The 22,164-nt window shown below is 33.5% G+C and overlaps 1 protein-coding gene across 10 annotated transcripts in view; it reads left to right on the top strand.

Annotated features, from left to right (window-relative positions):
* Ankrd28 (ankyrin repeat domain 28) overlaps window positions 1-22,164 on the top strand; it is a 173,059-nt gene that overhangs the window by 38,079 nt on the left and 112,816 nt on the right. For 4 of the 10 annotated variants that reach the window (XM_058582196.1, XM_058582195.1, XM_046452737.2 and 1 more), the window contains 2 exons: window positions 129-201; window positions 20,416-20,499. The exons of 1 other annotated variant lie outside the window; for it this stretch is intronic. In XM_058582196.1, the coding sequence (XP_058438179.1) occupies window positions 184-201; window positions 20,416-20,499 (102 nt within the window). In that variant the 5' untranslated portion in view covers window positions 129-183. Of the gene's footprint in view, window positions 1-128; window positions 202-17,591; window positions 19,129-20,415; window positions 20,500-22,164 lie in introns of those variants that run through there. 5 more of the 10 variants (XM_046452736.2, XM_058582194.1, XM_046452734.2 and 2 more) reach the window with 3 other exon arrangements.

Raw genomic sequence — 22,164 nt, 5'->3', positions numbered from 1 at the left:
TACATTTAAATAGGTTTAAGTATTATGTAAAAATTCAGGGCTTTTAAAAGATAGTAGTTATTTGTAACATAGCCCTTCATTTCTAGCATCAGCATATTCTCGCTTTTGATATCTGTTTTCTGCCACAGGCCTGTGATTGGAATTGAAACAATACAACTACTGCTTCTACCAGAGGAAAATAGTATGGGAATTCCTTTTATGGTAGGTTATTTTCTAGTAGTCTCTGAAGTAATACAGGCAGCTCTTTGTATTTCATTAGTATGTTGCTATTTATGCCTCCTGCAAGGTAAACTCATACCTAACTATATGTGAATAATTACTTAGTATCAGGCAAAATCCTTTGTTGGAGACATTTTATTTTATGTGTAATAGTGGGCCCAGTGGTAGTAGAAGACTTACTGATATATAGCAACTTTTAAATTCAAATTCTGTTTTCAGCGGAGGAGGTTTATAAAGCTGATATTTCTTTGTTGTGGCTTGGAGAATAAAATGTTAAATAGCTGAAAATGATGAATGGTATTACGACTAGTTGATTAGTTTTATTTTGTCCTGAAAAATCTAATAAGTTGCTAAATGTTTTCATCCTGTTATCCAATGAGCTTAAAGCTCATTCTCTCGCATGTTAAATGTTCTGTGGTGCACACACTTTATCAGTCATTTAGTAATCATTGGAGGACCTTGATGATCTGAATGACCCGTGTATTTTTATGAAAGTAGTTTTAAACCCTAGAGATGTTAGTCTGAGAGCACTAGTAAAGACATCATATGTTTGTTTGATAGCTTGGGTATCATTTGTTAAGCTTCTCATTTGAAATTGAAACATATTCAAAGATTTATAGAATATGAAAGAAGGAATTATGGCCCAATAATTGGTTTCTCACATCATTACAAAGCTGTAGTCCTTTAAATTTAAGAATCTTATAATTGCCAAACAGTAATACCATTTGATATTAAATAGACTTAAAGCAAAAATTTTTTTTGAAAATCACCTTTACTGGTTTTTGTTATAATTTATTCTTTGTTGTATTAAACTTTTTGTTTTTAAGAAGAGGTGATTAGAAAGCTTTTATGTTGAAGATGGAGAGATTTTATCCATCTATTGTAGGAAAGTATGAGATTATTGGAACATTAAATTGTAGTAAATATGATCACACTCAAGATTTGTATTAAAAATTCTAATGTCTGTATAACTGAATCTTCCTGACCTTTGTTCAAAAAGGCTTAGATTAACTACCACATGACCACATTTGTTTGTTTGGTTTGTTTTTTTAAAGTTCATAGGATAAAACTCATTTTTATTACCTGGGGTGGCTGTTGGGTTACTAGAAATCTATTGAAAATTTCTCTCCTAACACACTTTATTTTATATAGAAACCATTTTACAGCCTCTGTCTTAATAAAGGCTTTGGATGAATCTTGTAATGGCCCTATCCTAAAACTGGCATTTGAGTCATGGGTGGACAAGACAGAAAACCAAGCAGCCTGTAAAACTTTCAATAGTAGGGATGATATTTGATTGGAAAAATAGTAACAAATAGAAAGCACCATCAATTTCATATAGCCCATTTTTTCTTTACTGATAATGTACGTTGAAGACCATTTAGAGTCCTGAGATATAATTGCTTTTTCTGTCATCTGTGTATACACATTGCAGTTACCGTATTTTACCACTTGATGGTGCTTTTGCATTGGTTTTTGTAAACTAAACTTTCTTAAAGGGAACGAAAGGACGACCAAGAGAAGGTAGTGGGGAGGGTGGATAAAATGACAGCATGTGTGCATGTATGGAAATGTCACAGTGAAGCCTGTTAATCTGTACATTTAGTATGATTGAATACTTATGATTTTAAAACAAATTTCAGAAATTCATCATGCAATTAAGATTGTGGTTATATGCAGATAAGCAAATTCAACTAGTAAAATAATCAGCACATGTTATAATATGCAAGTTAAATGTATGTACTTAAAAAAACACTTGTATATGAAGTGACTAAGAGCTATATCTGACTATTTTCTAATATAATCCTTGATCTCTCCTTTAAATATTTTAGATGTTTCAATTTTTTAGGCAGTATTATTTTTTTTGTGCTTGGTGTCAAAATCAGGGTGTTCACATGTGAAACAAGCACCCTATCGTGACTTAAATAGGTAATACTAAATGTCATATAATAAAACCACCATTTTTAAAATTTGTGATGTTAAAAAATACAATTAGCTCTGGTTTTGAAAACTGTCCTTGATGATTGATCATTTGTCTTTTTCTCCTAACCAGTAGCCATTCAAACTCCTTCATTGAAGCCTTGTTTTTCACAGATATTATATTCAAATTCTGCATTTTAAGCTACCAAATGACTTTTTGCCAATCATTCTGTTTGAATGAGTTGAATACTTAGATGTGTGTAGAATTCATTTGAGGTTGTAACAAGACTATGGAGATTTTCAGTTCAGGGAAGAAACAAAGTTATGAAAACAAGCATCTTAAGTTACCCTTCTTATAGTCTGCTCTTCGCTAGCTATATTTGATAGCTTTGGAGGAATGGTTTTATTTTATTTTATTTTTTTGCTTGCAGTACTAGGGATGGAACCCAGGGGTGTTCTGCTGCTGAATTATATCCCCAACCCTTTTCTTTTTTGAGACTGGTCTTCCTAAGTTACTGAGGCTGACCTAGAACTTGAGATCCTCCTGCCTCAGTATTCCAAATTGTTGGGATTGTAGTCATGTGCTATTGTGTCTGGCTTGAAAAAGCTTAAAGGCCCAACAGCCTTGGTTTGTCTTCAAGGTTCACAGGAGCTCTGGATTAAATAACTTTGGCTTTATCAGTTTGCTTCATAGCAGTAATTCTTAATATAGGCAGTGTTTTAAGTTTTGGTAAAGATGGTAGAATGAGACGGACAAATGGTGCAACTCTGCATCCTGTAAAACCGTAGAAATGAAAAGTTGTGCTCCATTTGTATACAGTGAAATGAAATGCATTATGCTATCATGTATAACTAAATTTTAAGAAAGTTTTGATAGTAGGCACTTTTGTCATTTAACCCTTTAGGCTGTATTTTTCTTGCCCATAAGTGATTAAGTTTAGCAAATAAGAATCTTGATTAAGAACTAAAATTTCTTAGGAAAAAAACTAAATATGTGAACATATGAATGATAGAATAAATTACCCGTAATCTTGATGCTAGCATAACTGATCTATTGTTGCTTTTAAAAAAAACTTTGCAGTGCGGTGGCACACACCTGTAAAATCAGGTGGTTCAGGAGGCTGATACAGGAGGATCAAAAGCGTTCAAGCCAGTCTCAGCAACTTAGCAAGGCCCTGAGCAACTTAGTGAGATCCTTTCTTCACTACTTTGGGTGGGGGGTGCTGGGGATTGAACCCAGGGCCTTGTGCATGTGAGGCAAGCACTCTACCAACAGAGCTATATCCCCAGCCCTAGTGAGACCCTTTCTCAAAAAATAAAAAGGTCTGGGGTTGTGGCTCAGTGGTTGGGAGCCCCTGGGTTCAATTTCTGGTACCAACAACAAACAAACCAGAAAACCTCTTTAATTATTTAACATAATTAAGATTATTTTGTATACAGAACTATGATCCCATGGTTTTTAGAAACCTTTTTAAAAAGTGGTTTATAGGGGCTGAGGGTGTGTAGTTCAGTGGTAGAGTGCTTGCCTAGCACATAAGACCCTGAGGTTCAGTTGCCAGCACTGCAAAAAATTTTTTTTGTTTTATTTCTAAATATAATATGTGATTCCATTGTAAGAGTATATATTATATTTTAAATCATTATTTTATTGGTCAACATTTAGGTTGTCATTTAAATCTTGATTTATGGGCTGGGGATGTGGCTCAGTGGCAGAGAGCATTTGTCTGGTATGTGAGAGATCTTGGGTTTGATCCTCAGCACAGCATATAAATAAATAAGTAAAATAGAAGATCCATTGACAACTAAAAAATATTTTAAAAAATAAATCTTGATTTGTATATTTTAATAAGAAATTTTTTTCTTTTTTTTTTTGCAAAAATTAGAGATAAGTGGGCTGAGGTTATAGCTTAGTGGTAGAGCACTTGTGAAGCACTGGGTTTGATCCTCCACATCACATAAAAATACACAAATAAATAAATAAAAGGTATTGTGTGCATCTACAACTAAAAATACATATAAAAAAGTTAAAAAGATAAGATTAAAATATAACCACTAGCTTAATGTCTGACAGATTTATTGATGCTACTTATAGTTGTCCACAGTTTATTTCCCCCTAGAAAAGTCCCAGTTTACTCCTTTCATTATCTTTCCGTGGGCCTTTTGTAAGAATTTTTGAAATAGCTTATGTAAGGCCTTCTTTGCTGTTAGCGTCACCTTATTTTATGTCACGATACTGTTTCCACAGTAATTTCTTCACTGTACAAGTTTGATTATGTCATTTTTTTACTTAAAATCTTTTAATGACATTCCCTTTATTCTGAAGGGTATGAAGGGAGTGAAAATGTATGCTTTACTGTGGCATTCAAAACCCCTTTCCAATTTATTTTATTCAAATACCGTATCTTTTGTAGGTAAGGAGGTAAAAGGAGAGCACAGAGAACAATTTAACAGTTGCAGAGAATGGTATGTTATATTTGAACTGCAACAAGCACATTGCTGTATGTGAAACTTACAGGTATGGTAGTGGTGGAAGTCATTAGGATACTGTACTTTAATTGGCTAAATAAAGGCAGAGAAATAATGTAATCTCTATTTTAGAAAAGAAACTTGTGATACAGAGTTGTTAATCAGCACCCTGGCTAAAAATAACAGGAATCTAATTCAAACTGGCTTAAATGTAAAAGGAATTTATTTATTGGTCAGGCGGAGGTAGATCCAGGACTTGATGATAGTGGTATTCTCCTCTCTACTTCTATGGGCAATTTAACTTACATTTTTGTTACCCACAATACCAAAAGAAAAGAGTATTTTTCATGACAGCCTTGGCAGGAAAGTGAAGTCCTGAGGAAAACCTTGTCTATTTTCAGTCATGTGCTCATTCCTAAAGTAGACATGACATGTGGATGAGGTTAGGTAGTATTCTCACCAGGCCTGGGTTTCTCGTGTGTCTGCAGACCAGAGGCACTCCTTAAAGGAAGGAATGCCACAAGGATGTATAGAAATAGAAGGACAGCCAAGAGTTGGGGAGCCAGTTAAAAGGTAGTTATGATAGCTCAAAAGAACCGAAGTGGGTGTGAAGTAGATCACTGTGAGTAAAGAGAGTTTAGGAAGATAATAAGTAAAATGCTTAAAACTTAGTGATTGGAAATAGGAGATAAAATTAAAGGAAGTATACTGTGTGTTGGATTATTGTGTATATGATAATGCCATTACTATTAATCAACGTGGAGATTCAGAAAAAGAACACTTTGAAGGGAGTGAAAGAGAGATGATAAGCTGAATTTTGGCATGAGATTTTCTAGAAGAAGATTGTAGATGAAAAGAAAGAAAAGCAGCTTTCTGAAAAGAACTGGTATTTTTGTTTGTTTATTTATTTTTGTTGTTTTTAGATATACATGATAGTAGGGTGTATTTTGACATATTATACATATGTGGAGTGTAACCCATTCCAATTTGTATCCCATTCTTATGGTTGCACATCATTTGGAGTTACACTGTTCATGTATTCATATATGAGCATAGGAAAGTTATGTCCAATTTATTCTACTATCTTTCCTGTTCCTATTCACCTTCCCTTCCCTTCATTCCCCTTTGTCTAATCCAGTGAACTTCTTACACTTTCTTACCCTCCCTTGTTGTGGATTAGCATCCACATATCAGAGAACATTTGGCCTTTGTTTTTTGGGGACTGGCTTAGTATAATATTCTCCACCCATTTGCCAGCAAATGCCATAATTCCATTCTTATTTATGGCTGAGTAATATTCCATGTGTACATATACCACATTAACAACTAGAATTTTAAAAAATGGGTGATAAAAGAAAAACCAAGTGAATGGATCCAAAAAAGAAGGCTTAGAAAAATAGGTGAAAAAAAGAAAAAGCAGGAAGAGAATTTATTAATAAAGGTCATTGATATTCAGTACTATAGAATAGTTGAGTAATAATAATTTTGCAGTAGATTATCATTGGTAACCTTAGAGTAATTTTACTTGATTAGTTTGTAGGAAACCAGATTATAATGGAATGACATTATTAAAAAATGTAGTGATGGCTTGATAAGGAGGCAGAAATTTTTTCTGTAAGCCAAGACAAAAGAACAGAGACAGCATTTAGGGCTGATTTTTTTTTTTTTTTTAAGAGAGAATTTCTAAATATTTACTTTTTAGTTTTCGGTGGACACAACATCTTTATTTTATGTGGTGTTGAGGATCGAACCTAGCGCCCTGCGCATGCCAGGCCAGCGTGTTACCGCTTGAGCCACATCCCCAGCCCTGAGGGCTGATTTTTAAAATCCAAGTTATATAGGAAAGAAATCAAAATTAACAAAGTAAGATCTATAAGAAGTTGGATACTTTTTTTTTGTATGTGGTGCTGGGGATTCAACCCAGGGCCTCATCCATGCTAGGCAAGCACTCTACCCTTGCCAGCCCAAGAAATTGAATCCTTTTAAAAATGAACTTTCTTTTTTTCCCTGCAAATGGGGAGACCATTTGCAGATTTGAGTCTCCCTATCAAATCATTATTGGGGTTTGGTACTTGGCTTGTCCAAGAATTGTTTTAATAAATGACTGTTGAATAAATGAAAGAGCATAGGGGGAAAATTGAAAATACAGGCATGTTTGGAGGTAAAACAGAAGGAACTTGCTGTCCTTTTTCTCTCTGAAGTTTAGAATGCCAAGAATTAATGTTATCTAAACTTAGCTTAAATGAGAATAGATGTGAAAGCAGTTTTAAACTAGAAAGTATTAATACAAATGGAAGGAAGTAATACTTTTTTGTTTCTGGCATCTTAACTTTGAATGGGTCTTCAAATAGGTAATACTTGCTTCTCACCAATTTTAAAACTCTGCTTCTTTAACAGTGACTTATGTAACTTCTCTTAGTTGTGTGATGTGTAGAGACTGATAAACCTGGATTCGTTTTCCCTACTTCTTAGCTTTGTAATTTCAGTATTTAATTTGTTTAGCTCAGATTTTGATCCATGAAAGCAGGATTAAAAACTACCCTGACCCTCCCCACCACCAAAACAAAAACAAAACTACTTTGCAGGCATGTTGTTACAAGTGCCTCCAACCATGGTAGCTATGGTTTATCTGGGATGTACTTTCCCCGTGTGAGTATCCAATCTGCCGCAGTCTGGCTGGGCACACAATCACGAGCCACCACACAGCTTGTAGATTCAAACAGCAACTCTTTATTCCCAAACTCACACCAGCCGTCTACAATCACGTTCTGGGGAAATCCACGTTCTCTGCCCAAATCCACGTTCTCTGGGCTTCTATCTCCCAAAAAATACTGTCTGAATCCCGTGAGAACTCAAGGGGAACTCAGGCAGCAGGATACGCCCTATTCCCAGCGGAATAATCTTAAACCTGGAACGCCTTAAACCCGATACCGGGAACACCCTAATCCGCCCTGGTCCTTGAGCAAGGTCACCTACATTCAATGTCACTGCAACATGGGGTACGCTGGCAAGGAAATTGTCATACCTACTTGGCTAATGGCTCCCAGCACCAATCCTTTTCCATCTTCAGATTTTAAAAAACATTAGGAAAAAGTAGTGTCTTACATTGAACCAGATTTTTATCCTCTTGTTTGTTATTTGTGGATCCTAGTCTTCTCTTTAGAACTGTAGAATCTGGTATCTCTTTATTGTGACAATACTTAATATGTTTCAAAGCTGACATATTTCACTGACTCCTTTCCCAGCAAAACTTGTTTAACTTTATTGGCTCTTATGAAATATATGGTTTCTAGATTTCACTGTCATTCTGGCTGCCTTCCTTGAATATCTTCTTGTCTCATTCATCACTCTAGATGGGGTCTGGCCAATGTCTAGTAATTAGTCTTGCTTTTCATAGAGGAGAAAAATAAGAATAATAAGAAACATTTGAAGATAAAATCTTCATTTTAGTAAGTCAAATTAAGGTGTAATTTTACTATTTCATGCTCTAAAGTATACTGTTTTCTTATATTTGACATTTTACTTATTATATAAGTGACATTTATAAAATGATTTCCTTTAGTCTGTTTTAAGATGAAGTATGAATAAGTGATTTTTCCCCTCTTTTAAAAATCTGCAGAGCCTTCAGAGTATCTTCCAGTGTTAGTGTGTTGTGATTAGTTCATAATGGTGGAGAAATTAAGCCATTGGAAGAAAATGCCAAGGTTTTGTTTTTCTGATATATGGCATGCTGTTTGTTAGGACCAAGTACAGATGATCACTGGGGTGGAGGTCCTTAAATAGATAGTATGATGTTCAAAATGTTATCTATAAGGAAATGAGATAACTTAGATGACAGACAGCTATGATCCAGGTGAACTGGGGAATAAGAAATGAAAAAAGGGTTACCTAGTCAGGTGGCATATACTTAAAAAGAAGCAGTGTTTTTACAGGCAGATAGACAGGTAGCATTTTAAAATTAAAATGGAGGGCTAGGGGAATACTCATTCTTCTCCTTTCCTTCCTCCCAACATATACACATAGGCATTCCCAAGATATAAAGAACAGCTAATGCTAGAAAAGTGTGTGCTTAGGAAAATAGTAAGTTTCAGTTAAACCAAATGTGGAATGGGCTTTCTAGGAAAGCATAGATTTAAGAGTTATGTACAAGAACTTAAGTAAGGTCTTATTCAATATTTCGGTGACTGTTTGCAGATTTAGGTCTTTAAAAGGTAATTCTTTCAAAAGAATAAAAACAAAAAATTTAACAAGTCAAACAGCACAAGTTAAGTTTTCTGGAATATAGCTAATATGCCAAAAAGTGAAGGAAAAAGGAGAGATATTTTAACAAGTATATAGTACTATAAATTAATATTTTTAAAATGATTTTTTCATAATTTTATTACCTTAAGAGGTAGTTTAAACACAGTCACTCATCATTCAGACTGGATTGAAGGCCAGTTTGAATTAGAGGTTTCCTTTGATCTCTTTTAAATTAAGAATAATGTTTAGCTAAGGTTTATGTGATTAGTAGCACCTTTAGCATTTGACTTGTGTTTTATCAAACCTAGGATAAATAAAATTTAAAAATTTTGTTTCTAAGGGCTTGGGCGTGGGTGTAGTTCAGTGGTAGAGTGCTTGTCTATGATGTATAAGACCCTGAAGTTCATTTGCCACCTATATTAGAGAAAACTTAGCCCCAATATTACAAATAATATAGGGTGTAAAATTATTTTAAAGAGGCAGAATTTTTGCCCTTCTTAAAAAAAAAATGAGACAAGGTTTTTTACAATTCTTTCTGGTTTCTATAATGTGGTGACCCTGGGGTAAATTTAGTATCAAGTTACTGCACTATAAAAGCTGAAGGGAGAAAATCTTTAATTTAAAAATAAGTTGCTATGGTTACCCAGTATTTACCTTTATAAGCAATAATTATATGAGACATCCAAGAAGTTCTCCTGAGTGCAGAAAGATCAGTAGCTGAAGTGTACACTGGTTATTTCACATACAAATTGGGAGTGCATATATCATTTCTGTTCCAAAGTAACTATCGTTTGGGAAATACTTATGATTCATGTCTTTCTGAACCTTAGAAAGGTGGAGACAAATACTGAACATACTATTTTAAAATTCAAATAATGACTCAGACTGTGTAGAACATTATTTATATTCTTTAGTTCCTTTTATCAAAGAGTGCTGTAATTTTATATAGCAATTTCTATTGTTGAAAGAAAGAAAATATGGTTCTAATGTGCCTCAGGTATGGAGTTCCTTTTTTTTTTAATATTTATTTTTTAGTTTTTTTCGGCGGACACAATATCTTTGTTTGTATGTGGTGCTGAGGATTGAACCTGGGCCGCACGCATGCCAGGCGAGCGCGCTACCGCTTGAGCCACATCCCCAGCCCCTGGAGTTTCTTTTTAAAAATATGTTTTTATGACCCTAATAAATACATTAAAAATCATGCTTGTAACTAAATGTCAATTCATAGTTAAGCTCTGCTAATTCCTTTTGTTATTTTTGTGGTGCTGGGAATCAAACCCAGGTCCTTGCATAGGCTAGGCAAAATCCCTACATCCCTAGCTCTGTTGATTACTTTATATGTAGTCAGTTTTGAATGTCTTAAAAGGAAAAAAGAAGTTCCTGTCAGATTGCTAGTCCATTCCTGACTGATGGGGTTATTAAAGTTCCTATCAATTATTGTAGAAATTTTTGGACTTTTGTCTATATTCAGTATTGCAAGGATACCTATAAAACTTTTGACTCAGTATAATTCTGATGTTAATTCTGAGGCTTGGGGCACATAACCACTGAGCCACATCCCTAACCCTTTTTTACATTTTATTTAGAGACAGGGTCTCACTAAGTAAGTTGCTTTAGAGCCTTGCTAAGTTGCTTGAAGCTGATTTTGAGCTCCTTTTTTTTTTTTTTTCTTTTTTCCTTTTTTGGTGGTGCTGAGGATTAAACCCAGGGTCTTGTGCATGCAAGGCAAGCACTTTCTCTACCAGCTGAGTTATCCGCATCCGCTGGCTTAAAATTTTTGATCTTCCTGCTTTAGATTCCTGAGTCGCTGGGATTGCAGGCATGTGCCACTGCGCCGAGTGAGGCTCATCATTTTATCTTAATGGACTTTCCACAGAATGTCTACTTTTCTGTGTAATAGAATATTTCTTCTTTAATATCAGGACTTTCTAAACTGAAAATACTTTATAAAAACAATAAAAGGACTTATCACAAACAGCAAGATTTTTAAAAAGGTGACTTTAGAGTGACTGATTCATTTACTCAGTGCTGTCACAGAATCTAGGCTTCTTTCAGCTTTTCTCTCTATAAGACCCAGCATAGACTGGATAGGATAACTCTTCACAGTCAGAAAATATCTGCCATACCAAGTGGCACCATCAAGCATACACCGTTGTTCAGGACAAGGGGGAATTTCTTTGTTTCCCTTTTTAGGTACAAGGAAGAATTTCCTAGAAGTTCTACAAGCTGACTTTCCCTGACTTATGAAGCGCCAAGCTGGCTCAGATCACATGTTTCTTCCCAGATGAGTCACTGTTGGGTTGAATAGGATTACTGTGATCAGCTTATATTATTCAAGATTTCCCAAAGTCTTATGGGATATAGAAATGGATATCCAAACAGACTTGGGGTAGTCTGTAAGAAGGAAGGGGTTGATGGCTGGTAATTAGATAACCAACAGTATACTATGTATTATATACAAAAATTAAATCTCAGCATCTCCCCACCATTATGAATTAATCTCAATACACTATTGGGATACTCTGGGGGCTGAGGAGATTTTTTAAAGGGGGAAAAGTCACTAATCAGTAATTCATCTTAAAACTGAGTAAAGAAAATCATTTCATAACAAGAAAAATGTAAGAAATGTCAAATGTAAGAAAACCATATACTCTAAGAATATGAAATAGTAAAACTACATCTTAATTTTGGCCAACTAGAAGTTGTATCTCCAGATGTTTCCTGTTGATCTTACTTTTCCCCCAATGGAAAGCATGTCCCTTCTCTACATCTTTGTGCTGTTCCTTTACCTGTCAGTCCTCTTCTTTCTTTCATTTGTCCTTAAAAAACAAAACAAAAAAACAGTGTTATACCCTATGGTATTCAGTACCTAAATGTAGCTACCTAATGTAACTGAAGAATTTGATTCTTAATTTTAATTAATTGAAACTAAAAATGATACTTGGCTTAATCTTTGAAAACTTTAAATACATTCAAACAACTTGGGCATGCATGTACCTCAACAGCTATAAATTTGTAAAATCTAAATACAGATCATCAGTTACGTATGTGAAAATTAATTATTAAGTGTTGATATGCCATAAGTATAAAATAACAAATTTAAAAGACTATAAAACATGCAAAATATCTGATGATTTTGATTTGTAAAAAAACTTACAATATCTGATAACTTTTATATTGATTACAAGTTTAAATAATATTTTGAACATGTTGAGTTACATTAAGTATTGCTAAAATCAATTTTACCAGTTGTTTAAAATGTGGTTACTGAAAATTCAAATTATAAATGTGGCTGTCATTGTATTTCTTTTAGACATGCTGTAAGCTTTGGGTAGCTAAACATTCATGCTTTATAAAGCATAGTTTTAAATTTTCAACTATTTTCTTTAAAATGTGGTGATCAGGAGTGAGTTTTGATGTTAAATGGTTTCTCTGAGAAAGCATCTTTCCAATAAATTAAAGGAGGAAAAATAACAGTGAAGTTTACTATGGATAGCTTTAGAAAAACATTCACTTTTTTAGAGAATGGACAGTTAGAAAGTGTTTTGTTGTTGTTTTTTTTTTTGTTTGTTTGTTTTTTTTTTTGTGTGTGTGTGTGTGTAGTGCTGGGGATTGAACCCAGGGCCTTGAGCATGCAAGCCAAGCACTCTACCAACTGAGCTACATCCACAGCCCCTAGAAAGTATCTTTATATGCCAATTAAAATTAAGTTCATATGCTGTTCTCTTTCTGATGATGGTGGAATTTGTGGCATATACAGTGTATATTTAATAATATGGATTGTTTTTCAATATATTTTGTGTATTTACTTCATATTGGTTAGTTTTTCTCTTATTATCCCATTAAAGTTGGCAGAGGCCTTTGAAGGTGAAGATGATGCATATTTTGTAATGGCTTGGTGTGGTGTATATAGTAGAAACACGAACATTAAATATTTGTAGAGTCAATGCTACAGTATTTTTGGTGAATATTTTTAAAATAAGATATTCTTGGCTAAGTATTTTCAGATTATTTTAGTGTACTAGACTTCAAATAAAATTGAGTAGGGTCTATAAGGGAGGCTGAGAAAGGTAGTCTATTCTGGGAGGCTCTATATCTACTTAAAAACTGGATTTTATAGTTCAATGGATGACCCAAAAAAAAGGATGCATAATGACAGTATTGCAAAAAACACATGTAATATTAATATATGTTGACAATATGCAATATATAATGGTAGTATTGGAAGGGCTAACAATCTGTTACTTATTACCATTATAATGTACCAATGAGATCTAATCACTTAAGATCTTTAAATGACATTACTTATTAGCCATTTGGGAAGTATAGCTTGTATAAAGTGGTGTAGTATTTGTGAATAACCTATGCACATCCTTGAAGTGTGCTTTAACAACTCTAGATTGCTTATGATACCTAATACAATATAAATACTACGTAAATAGTTGTTATGCTGTATTATTTAGGGAATAATGTCTGTACATGTTCAATATAGACACAATACCCACCACCCACCCTCCCTTTTTAATTTATAGTTGGTTGAATATGTAGATGTGGAACTTACAGCTACGGAGAGCCAACTATATATACTTGGAGAATAATTTGGCTCTTGGTACTGTCATTCATGACACTCAAGAAGTTTTGAATTACAGAGCATTTCAAAATTTGGATTTTGACAGTTTACTTTTGGTAAAATCTATGCAAATATTACAAAATCCAAAGAACTCTGAAATCTTAAACACTTCTGTTATGCTGTATTGTTTAGGGAATTGTTAGGTAACAGAAGTGTTTAAGATTTCAGAGTTCTTTGGATAGAGATATTCAGTGTTTATTCCATGATTATCAGTATAGAATTTACAGATATGAAAGGGTAAGTTGAAGTTTAGTTTGAATCTTCTTTTTTAAGTTGTTGATGGACCTTTATTCTATTTTATTTATTTATCTTTATTTATTTACAGTGCTGAGAATCGAACCAAGTGCATCACACATGCTAGGCAAGCACTTTACCACTGAGCTACAACTTGCCCCTAGTTTTAATCCTGATATAGAAAGGAAAAAAAAGAAATTTTAAAAATAATCTTTCAGAGGGCTGGGGTTATTATTCAGAGGTAAACCACTTGCCTAGCATTTGTAAGGCACTGGATTTGATCCTCAGCACCACATAAAATAAAAAATAAAGATATTGTATCCACCTGTAACAAAAAAATAAATATTTAAAAAATAATAATGTTTCAGAGCCTTGTGTTTTTATCAGTAAAATTCAGGTTTAAATAGGTACTTTAACATTACATAATTCTGTGAATAGTAGGAATAAGCTCCTGATAGGATACATTTTACATAAAGAATGGAAGCGTTATGAAGTTGTTAGGATTGAACCTGTTTGTTTATTAAAAACTTAATCTGGCTGGGCACAGTGGTCTATAGCAGTAGTTCCAGCTACTTGGGAGGCTGAGGCAGGAGGAGGTTCACTTAACCTCAGGAGTTGGAGGCCAGCCAGGGCAACATAGAAAGAACTTGTCTCCCTTCCCACCCCCACCCCCCCAAAAAGAAGCCTAATCTAATTTGACCTAAAGAAAAAACAATCACATTCTCCTGCAGTTTCACTCATTAGGGGATACAAAAATTGTTGGACTTGGAGTTTGAAAAATCTTTGTCAGTAATTTTCCCTCAGAAATATCTCCTTCATTTCTAATTTCTTGAATATGTATTCAGTACTAAGTAAGCACTTGCCTGGTTACTGGAGTCTTATGACAAGCTTTTAGCCGTCTATTGAGGCTTCTGGAAAATGGAGGAAAGTTTTTAATTTCACAGCTATTATATTCAACAGTATGACAGTGACATATTGTTAATATTACTTAGGTGTTGAACATAGAAGTTAAGTAACTTGCTCAAGGTTGCAAGGTCAGGTTAGTTAGTGGGAAGTGGATTTGAATTCCAGGCAATTTGACTACAAAGCTTACATTCTCAAACATCATGCTATTAAAGTGTTTTTCTTCATAAAAATCTCTGGAGGTTGTTGTTATAAGTATGAAGAAACGTGGGCTCAGGGATTTTAACTTGCCTTAGGACACAACATAGCTAGTAAATGATGGAATCAGAATTTGAACTTGAGATAGGCTGGCTACTTATCCCTTAACTTTAGCCATTACCCTTTATTGTTTTTATTTTTTTGGTCTTTCACCTCTGAGATTTAGTTCACTTATTAGAAGTATTAAACTCATGGTTTTGCACTTTAATGTCTCCTATGTCTTCGGATTGCCTTTTTTTTTTTTAAATAAAAATGCCACTCTAGAGTCTTGTAACATCGTAGAATGAATTTCAATGAAATTATTTACAGGTGGAAGAAAGTGGGAAGGAACAAACATTATATATAACAAAGACCCTGCTTTTAAGGAACTTGCTTTTATGGTAGGCAGAATCTAAATACTGAAGTTGATCTAGAGCAAGGAATGGTTTCTACTTGATTAACCCCGAGTAGGTGAACTTAGGTTCTAGATACTTTGGAACAGGTTTAAATTATCTATACAAAAAGACATTCCATTTGGGGGATAAAAAACCCTGAGGTGACATAGAGGATAATGCTGTTATATGGTTTATTTTTAGATATTTCAAACGTTAAGATGATATGTTTGACCCAGCCAAGGTAGTATGTTAAAATATTCGTATATCTGTAATTTGGTTTAAAAGTATTTTAGTTACCTATTTATTTTTGGTACTAGGGATTGAGTCCAAGGGTGCTTTTCCACTGAGTTATATCCCCAGTTCTTCTTATTTATTTATTTATTTATATTTGAGACAAGATCTTGCTAAATTCCTGAAGATCTCATTAAATTGATAAAACTGGCCTCGAACTTGCTATTCTCAGCCTCAGCTCCCAAGTTTCTGGGATTGCAGGTGTGCACCATCAAACCTGGCTTCATTTTATTTATTTATTTATTTATTTTTATTTGTTTGTTTGTTTTTTAGTTGTGTAGATAAACACAATACCTTTATTTTGTTTATTTTTAAGTGGTGCTGAGGATTGAACCCGGTGCCTCACACATGCTAGGCAAGCGCTCTACCACTGAGCTGCAACTCCAGCCCCCATTTTATATATTTTAAAATAGCTACTAGAGCCAAGTATGGTGTCAAACACCTGTTGTCCCAGCTACTTCAGAGACTGAGGCAGGTGGATCACTCCAATCTAGGAGTTCTAGGTCAGCTTAGGCAACGTAATGAGAACCCATTTCAAAAATACAACAACAATAAAAGGTAAAATAAATAGCAAACCCATAAGAATGTTATAGGTTATGTTATAGACTGATACTCTATATCTTTCAATGGGTTTTCAGTTCTTGGCATTTTTAATCTACCTATATTATGTTGGTTTTATTTATTTATTTTTTCTCATAGTTTGATAAGTAAACTAACTTAAATACATGAGATCAGATTAACTCTGAAATAACTCATTTAAAATAACTTATTTGGGAATATTTTTGCAGTAGATGACATTCTTTTGTTACCTAAAAATTTCACAGCCATTATAGGTTACCTGTCTTTCAAGATTACTTTTATAGGCTTGTATTATAGGTTGTAAAAATCAGGGGGTTGGGTATGGATGTTTGGGATAAGGCACAATTTTAGTAATTTGAATAACTTTGGGTAAGAAACTTTCTGGGTCTTTTTTTTTTTTTTTTTTTTCTTCTATTAAATGGGAGTATAATGGGGTTATTCTGAGTATTAAATGAGAAAGTACAGCCCTTGACACATAAAACTGTTAAGTTTATTAATAAAAATACTGATAGAAGAAAAATCCAGGATGAAGGTATTTTTGTGTTATTTTCCATTAGGGAATATTCCCATCATCTGGTAAACAGAGAAATGGTGGAGGAAGCCAACTACAAAATGGTTAGGCCTTGCACAAGCTAGGCAGGAGTTCTGCCACTGAACTATATACCTCCCCGCCCCCACCAAATAGTTTGAACACCTATTTGTAGTTTTGAGAATATTATTTTTATAGGGGAAGAAGAGTCTTTTTCTTTGTATTGTCCTGTGCCCTTTTGACATGTTGATAATTCAGGACTAAGAATTTTAGGCATTTGTTTTATAGCTATTTAACAGACATTTAATGCTTTATTACAGTTCCAGTTAGAAAGGTCGGATTATTTAATTTCTTCACTGAATTTGGACTTCTGTAAAGTTTGTATTTTTTTTCTTTTAAAAATATGAGTCAGTTGGTAAATTCAACAAACTAGAAATTGGTAGAAAAATCTCAAATTTATTTTGTTTAAACTAGTTTGAATCCTTTAAAAAAAAAAAAGGCATATATCTTGGGCAGGGGAGATCTTGGCAAAAATAACACCTTAACTTAGGTTCTTGGTTTTTATAGCCTCATAAGGTGTTTTTCCTTTGTCTCTAAATCTCTTTCTATGAGTTCACTGCGACATCCTTACTGCAGCCACCATTATAGGGTTAAACATTTGCTATATTGTAGCATACGAAAGCAGTTAAACTGTTTGAAATTGTTTACTTGCTAAAACCAGTGTTAGTCAGCAGAGGCAGTACACCAGATTTCCTTGTGGCTTTTAGTGGAAAATGTTAAAAGCACACTCATTTTTCAGTTATAGAATTTTTTCAGTTTGATCCGGATTAGTCACAGAACTGGCATGAACCTTCTAATTGTGAAGGCTGTCCAAAGGCACTATTTTTTTCTCCTGCTAGAGGAAGTTACATCCTGAGCAGTAGCTCAGCTCTCTTGGTAAGTGTAACATGTGAGCATTACTAGGCATTTCATCCTGCGGGTCTGCAGTCTTTGCTCTTCAGACTGTTGCTCAGTTGGAATGCTTCTGAGAGGCCGATCCTGAGATTCTGTAGATACTTTCTACAGACTATTCATTTGGGGATGTCATTGGCATTTTGCAAGATCATCTGAGGAAATAGGAAAGCATCTGAAATCGACTGAGAAGAATAACTGTGGCGGTTTTCTCTTGTGGAAGGAAACTATATTGGCATAGAGGCAGATGATTGAATAAAGTAGTTGGCTCAAAGAAGATGCACAGTCTGCTATTTTTTTTCCCTCTGAATGAAGACTGTTAAACGGAAGCTGTATTCATGTGGAGATCAAATGAAACACAGGAATGATAAACTGGTTTTTTTCTTCTTCTCTCTCGTTTTAAAATGAAAACCCTGAAGCAGTAATTTGAGCTCTCAAATGCCTTCTAATTCCTTCGAACAGTGTGCTTGTTCTATTAGGATTCTCCACTATCACCATTTCTGCCTGGTGCCTGTGCCCTTTTGCTGGAGCAGCCACGGACAACTGCCTGATAGAGAAAGAATGAAAGCTCTGCCTTGCTTATTCTATCGATGGGAATAAAGCTATCTGTGTTTCTTCTATTATATGGGAAATCTGGATTAATCAAGCTGTATTCTAGTACCAAGAGTCCTATTGTCTCTTGTGGTCTGACTCATCACATGTAAATGTACTGCAGCTTTGCTATTAATGCAGAGTATTTTTCCCCCTTTTCCAAACACAGAAACAATTGTTAACCTCTGAGCTTCATTTTCAGGATTTGTGCTGAGCTCTAGATCTTTATTTTTTAAATTTCCTGGATAAGATCTTTATTGAATTTGTGAAACTGAAGAAATGAAGACAAATTAGAAGTGGAAACAGAATAGTGAGGTTTTATTTTTTATTTTTAATTGAAAGCAAGCCAACCTACTGGTTACTATATGACCTTGCAGGCAAGAGTGGGTATAGCTGTGATCATCTATGTCATAGCAGTTGTTTCTTACTTCATTCTGTATCGTGTGGTGTTGTGTCACCAAAAACAATAATTGTTTTGTACAAGTAAATTTCAGAGAGCAATATTATTATTTTGGTGGGGGAAATATTTTAAAATGAGCTTGTACTTGACTCAGTTATAATTATTGACATGTTGGTTAAAAGGTTTTTTAAGTATTATAGTAACTAACAGAAAACAGAATTTTGTTATTTTTAGTAAGTTTCAAGTTATATATCATAATTTTAAATTTCAGTTTCTGTGATAGTACTTAGTAACTTTATAAAACCAGCTGCGCTGTTCAAAGAATGTTTGTAAGTGTTGTTCAGAAGAGGAGGAAAAACTACTTGTGCTCTTTCAACTGTGGCTTTTATCACAAAACTTGGAATTTAATGTTTTAAAAGAGCGAATGAGTCGAGTGTGTATTGTTGTTTTGGAGGAGGTAGAAGATGAGTCTCCTGAATTCATTTCTAAATTGCCACAGGAAAATAAATCCCTGCATTCTCTACCTTCTGGAAATGTATTGGTAAGATATGAGAGTTTATATTTCCTATATTATGCTGAGCTTAAAGTATTATAAATTTTATTTTTAAGAATAAACTTGATTTAGTTTCCACTAGTTTCATTTTGTCAGTAGGATACAATATTCTGTATAAAATAGAAACATTTCTGATTTTTACTTTTTCAAGTGTTTAGATAACATTTCAGACTTTAGTATTTCTTAATCTCTTAAGACTTTTTTGAGAAATAGTTTTGGCAGCTACATTTCTGTTTTTATTTTGTGGTTTTTAGAAGTGACGTGACAAGAATCAGGAACTGCGTATTTTAAGAAAGGTTGAGTTCTACTAGCAACACCAATGCATAGTTGTTTCTATAAAGAATATTTATATATTTACATGTAAAGCTTTATATGAAAAAGACCAAGACTTTATCCTGAATCTTATTTTCAATACTGTTGTCAAACTGGTTTCTTATGTGACTAGTATAATATGATACTTTAGAGAGTCTATGTTGTTGATTAAGAAATTATATTTAGACCTGCATGTGTTTGTCTTTTCATGTTATTCACGTTTACAATATTTTTTGGTCTTTTAGTAGTAGTTATTTTTATTAGCTGTCAAGTTTACTTTCTTGGGATTTATGTCTTGTGTTGCTAACCCATGCATATTATTTTTATGCCCTAAACAGGCCTTTTTAAAGGGACATGCTTTCATGGGCTTCAGTGTGCGCTGGGTATTGCTGTTTGACAAGTCTTAATCCACAAGTAGATGTTGAGATATCAAACTTTTATTTGGTAGTCTTTCTTTTGATCATATATAAACAAGAAGCTTCCACCAAATAAGAAATAAACCTGATTGTGTTTATTATACTGCTTAATTTTAATCAAACTGAATTGACATATACATTTTTGTTTAAAAAATTAAGCCCTCTCCCACCCCCAAGGATGAATTCTGTACTTTGATATGCTCTGACTTCATGAAACTTCTGCCACTTATTATTAGAAGTTATATGTCTCAGCATGGTGGCACATTCTGTAATCACAGCTATTCAGAAGTCTGAGGCAGGAGGATCACAAGTTTGAGGCCGGCCTGGGCTCAAATATAGCAAGACCTTGTCTCAATAAATAAATAAATAAATAAATAAATAAGCAAATAAAAATAAGGACTGGGGATGTACCTCAGTGGTAAAGTGCTCCTGGGTTCAATTCCTAGTACTGCACCAGAAAGAAAGAAAGAAAGAAGTTGTTTATGGAATGGAAATAAAATTATTCATGAGGTAGAACTAATGTTTTTATTATTCTTTCATATTTTAGCCGTCACTGGTGCAAGCTATTTTTAATGGAGATCCCGATGAAGTTCGAGCACTAATATTTAAGAAAGAAGATGTTAACTTTCAGGTAAAACAATTAATTCCCTGATTCTAGCCTTTAAACTTGCTTTTTAAAACTCCTTCCTGGAATAGTGATTTTTGTTTAAAATATATAACCTAATTCTGTTAACAGCGGTCTTAAATGAGGACAGAGGGTCTTGCAGAAAAAAGGGAAGCACTGGGCTTATATTCAGGGCAATAAAAGTAAAGAGTACTGGACACCAGTGACAGTCCTTTGTTCTCCCAACTTTTTACTTTGAAATTTTTGCTTTTAATTTGAAACTCAGGAATGTTGAAAAAGATACTCTCAACACCTGTGTACCCTTCACTTAAGTTCAGCATTAATAACATTTGCAACATTAAATTTTCATTCATATTTGCAAAGATTTTATATATATATATATATATATATATATATATATATATATATACACACACACACACACACACAAATATGTGTGTATATGTATTACATTTCTTTTGTTGAAACCCATTTAAAAGTAAGTTTCAGAAACCTAGCGCTTTACCATGTACATTTCAGTTGAGGGTTCTTTTTTGTGAACTTGAGATACCAAACATTACTAATAAATTTCTAACATATGTGACTTGATTATGAGATTAGATTTGCTTTCCATAAATCATGGTAAGCATTTTACAAACACTTTTCAGTGCTTTTTGTCTGATTAATTTTTAGTTAATATATACATAGTAAATAGTATATAGTAAATATATATAGTAAATAGTAAATTTACTATATAATCAAATTTGTTAATGTGTATATTTTTACTGGAAACAAATGTACCTCTGAATTATCAAGGGGTGAATGATGAATGCTTATGATTCATAAAGTTGCTATAGCAACACCAAAATAGATGATATAGAAATAATTATAGTTCTAAGAAAGCATACCCTGCAAACTCATCTTGAATTCATCTTTCTGTTTCATCCGGTACTACTGACCACTTAAAGTAGATATAAAAAGTTTTATCTTATTTTAAAATTTTGAATTATCTGAATAGATTGAAATCATTGGCTAAAATGGCTACTTCTAATATCGAATATTGACTAGAATGCTATCATTATATTTTTCCTTAAATCCTTTCTAAGTGAATTACCTCCAAGTTTGTATTTAGTTGTAGGAATATGCACCTAATTCAGGATTTATGTATTTATTTTAAAAGTGCCTGTTCACTTTACCTAATCTGGCAAATCTGCTTTTCTTAAGACTGGAAATAGGTATAGGAGTATAGATTTATGAAAGAGAGGAAAACAGGCTTTCTCTTCTGTGTAACTCTTAGGGGTTCTTTTATTTTACTTTAATAATACTAACAAATCTTACTTTGAGAAAGTTTGAGCCATAATCTCATTTACTGTAGCTAATTTCTCCATTATTACAAAGCTTATTATAGCTTACACTGTTTTTCTGCTATAATGAAAGTATGTTAAATTTTAAAATATTACTCATTATTTTGAACATCAGTTATTCATTGATGGCCCTTCTTGAGGATGACTCTGTTGTCTTCATGGATTACATATTTGAAAATAACATCCATCTTTTTGAAACTTAGCTTTGTGCATTGTTTGAAGTTTCTTTCTTTGTTGTTTTTTTTTTTTTTTAACGTTTTTAGGATGGGTTTAAATTCAGATTTATCTACTATTTAATAGTCATTGTTTAATTTTCATTTTTTTTTTT

This window comes from Marmota monax, unplaced genomic scaffold, assembly GCF_021218885.2.
Source record: "Marmota monax isolate L192 unplaced genomic scaffold, Marmota_monax_Labrador192_F-V1.1 WCK01_AAM20220418_F8-fsc00042, whole genome shotgun sequence".
Lineage (NCBI taxonomy): Eukaryota > Metazoa > Chordata > Mammalia > Rodentia > Sciuridae > Marmota > Marmota monax.
This window is presented reverse-complemented; position numbering and strand designations above follow the sequence as displayed.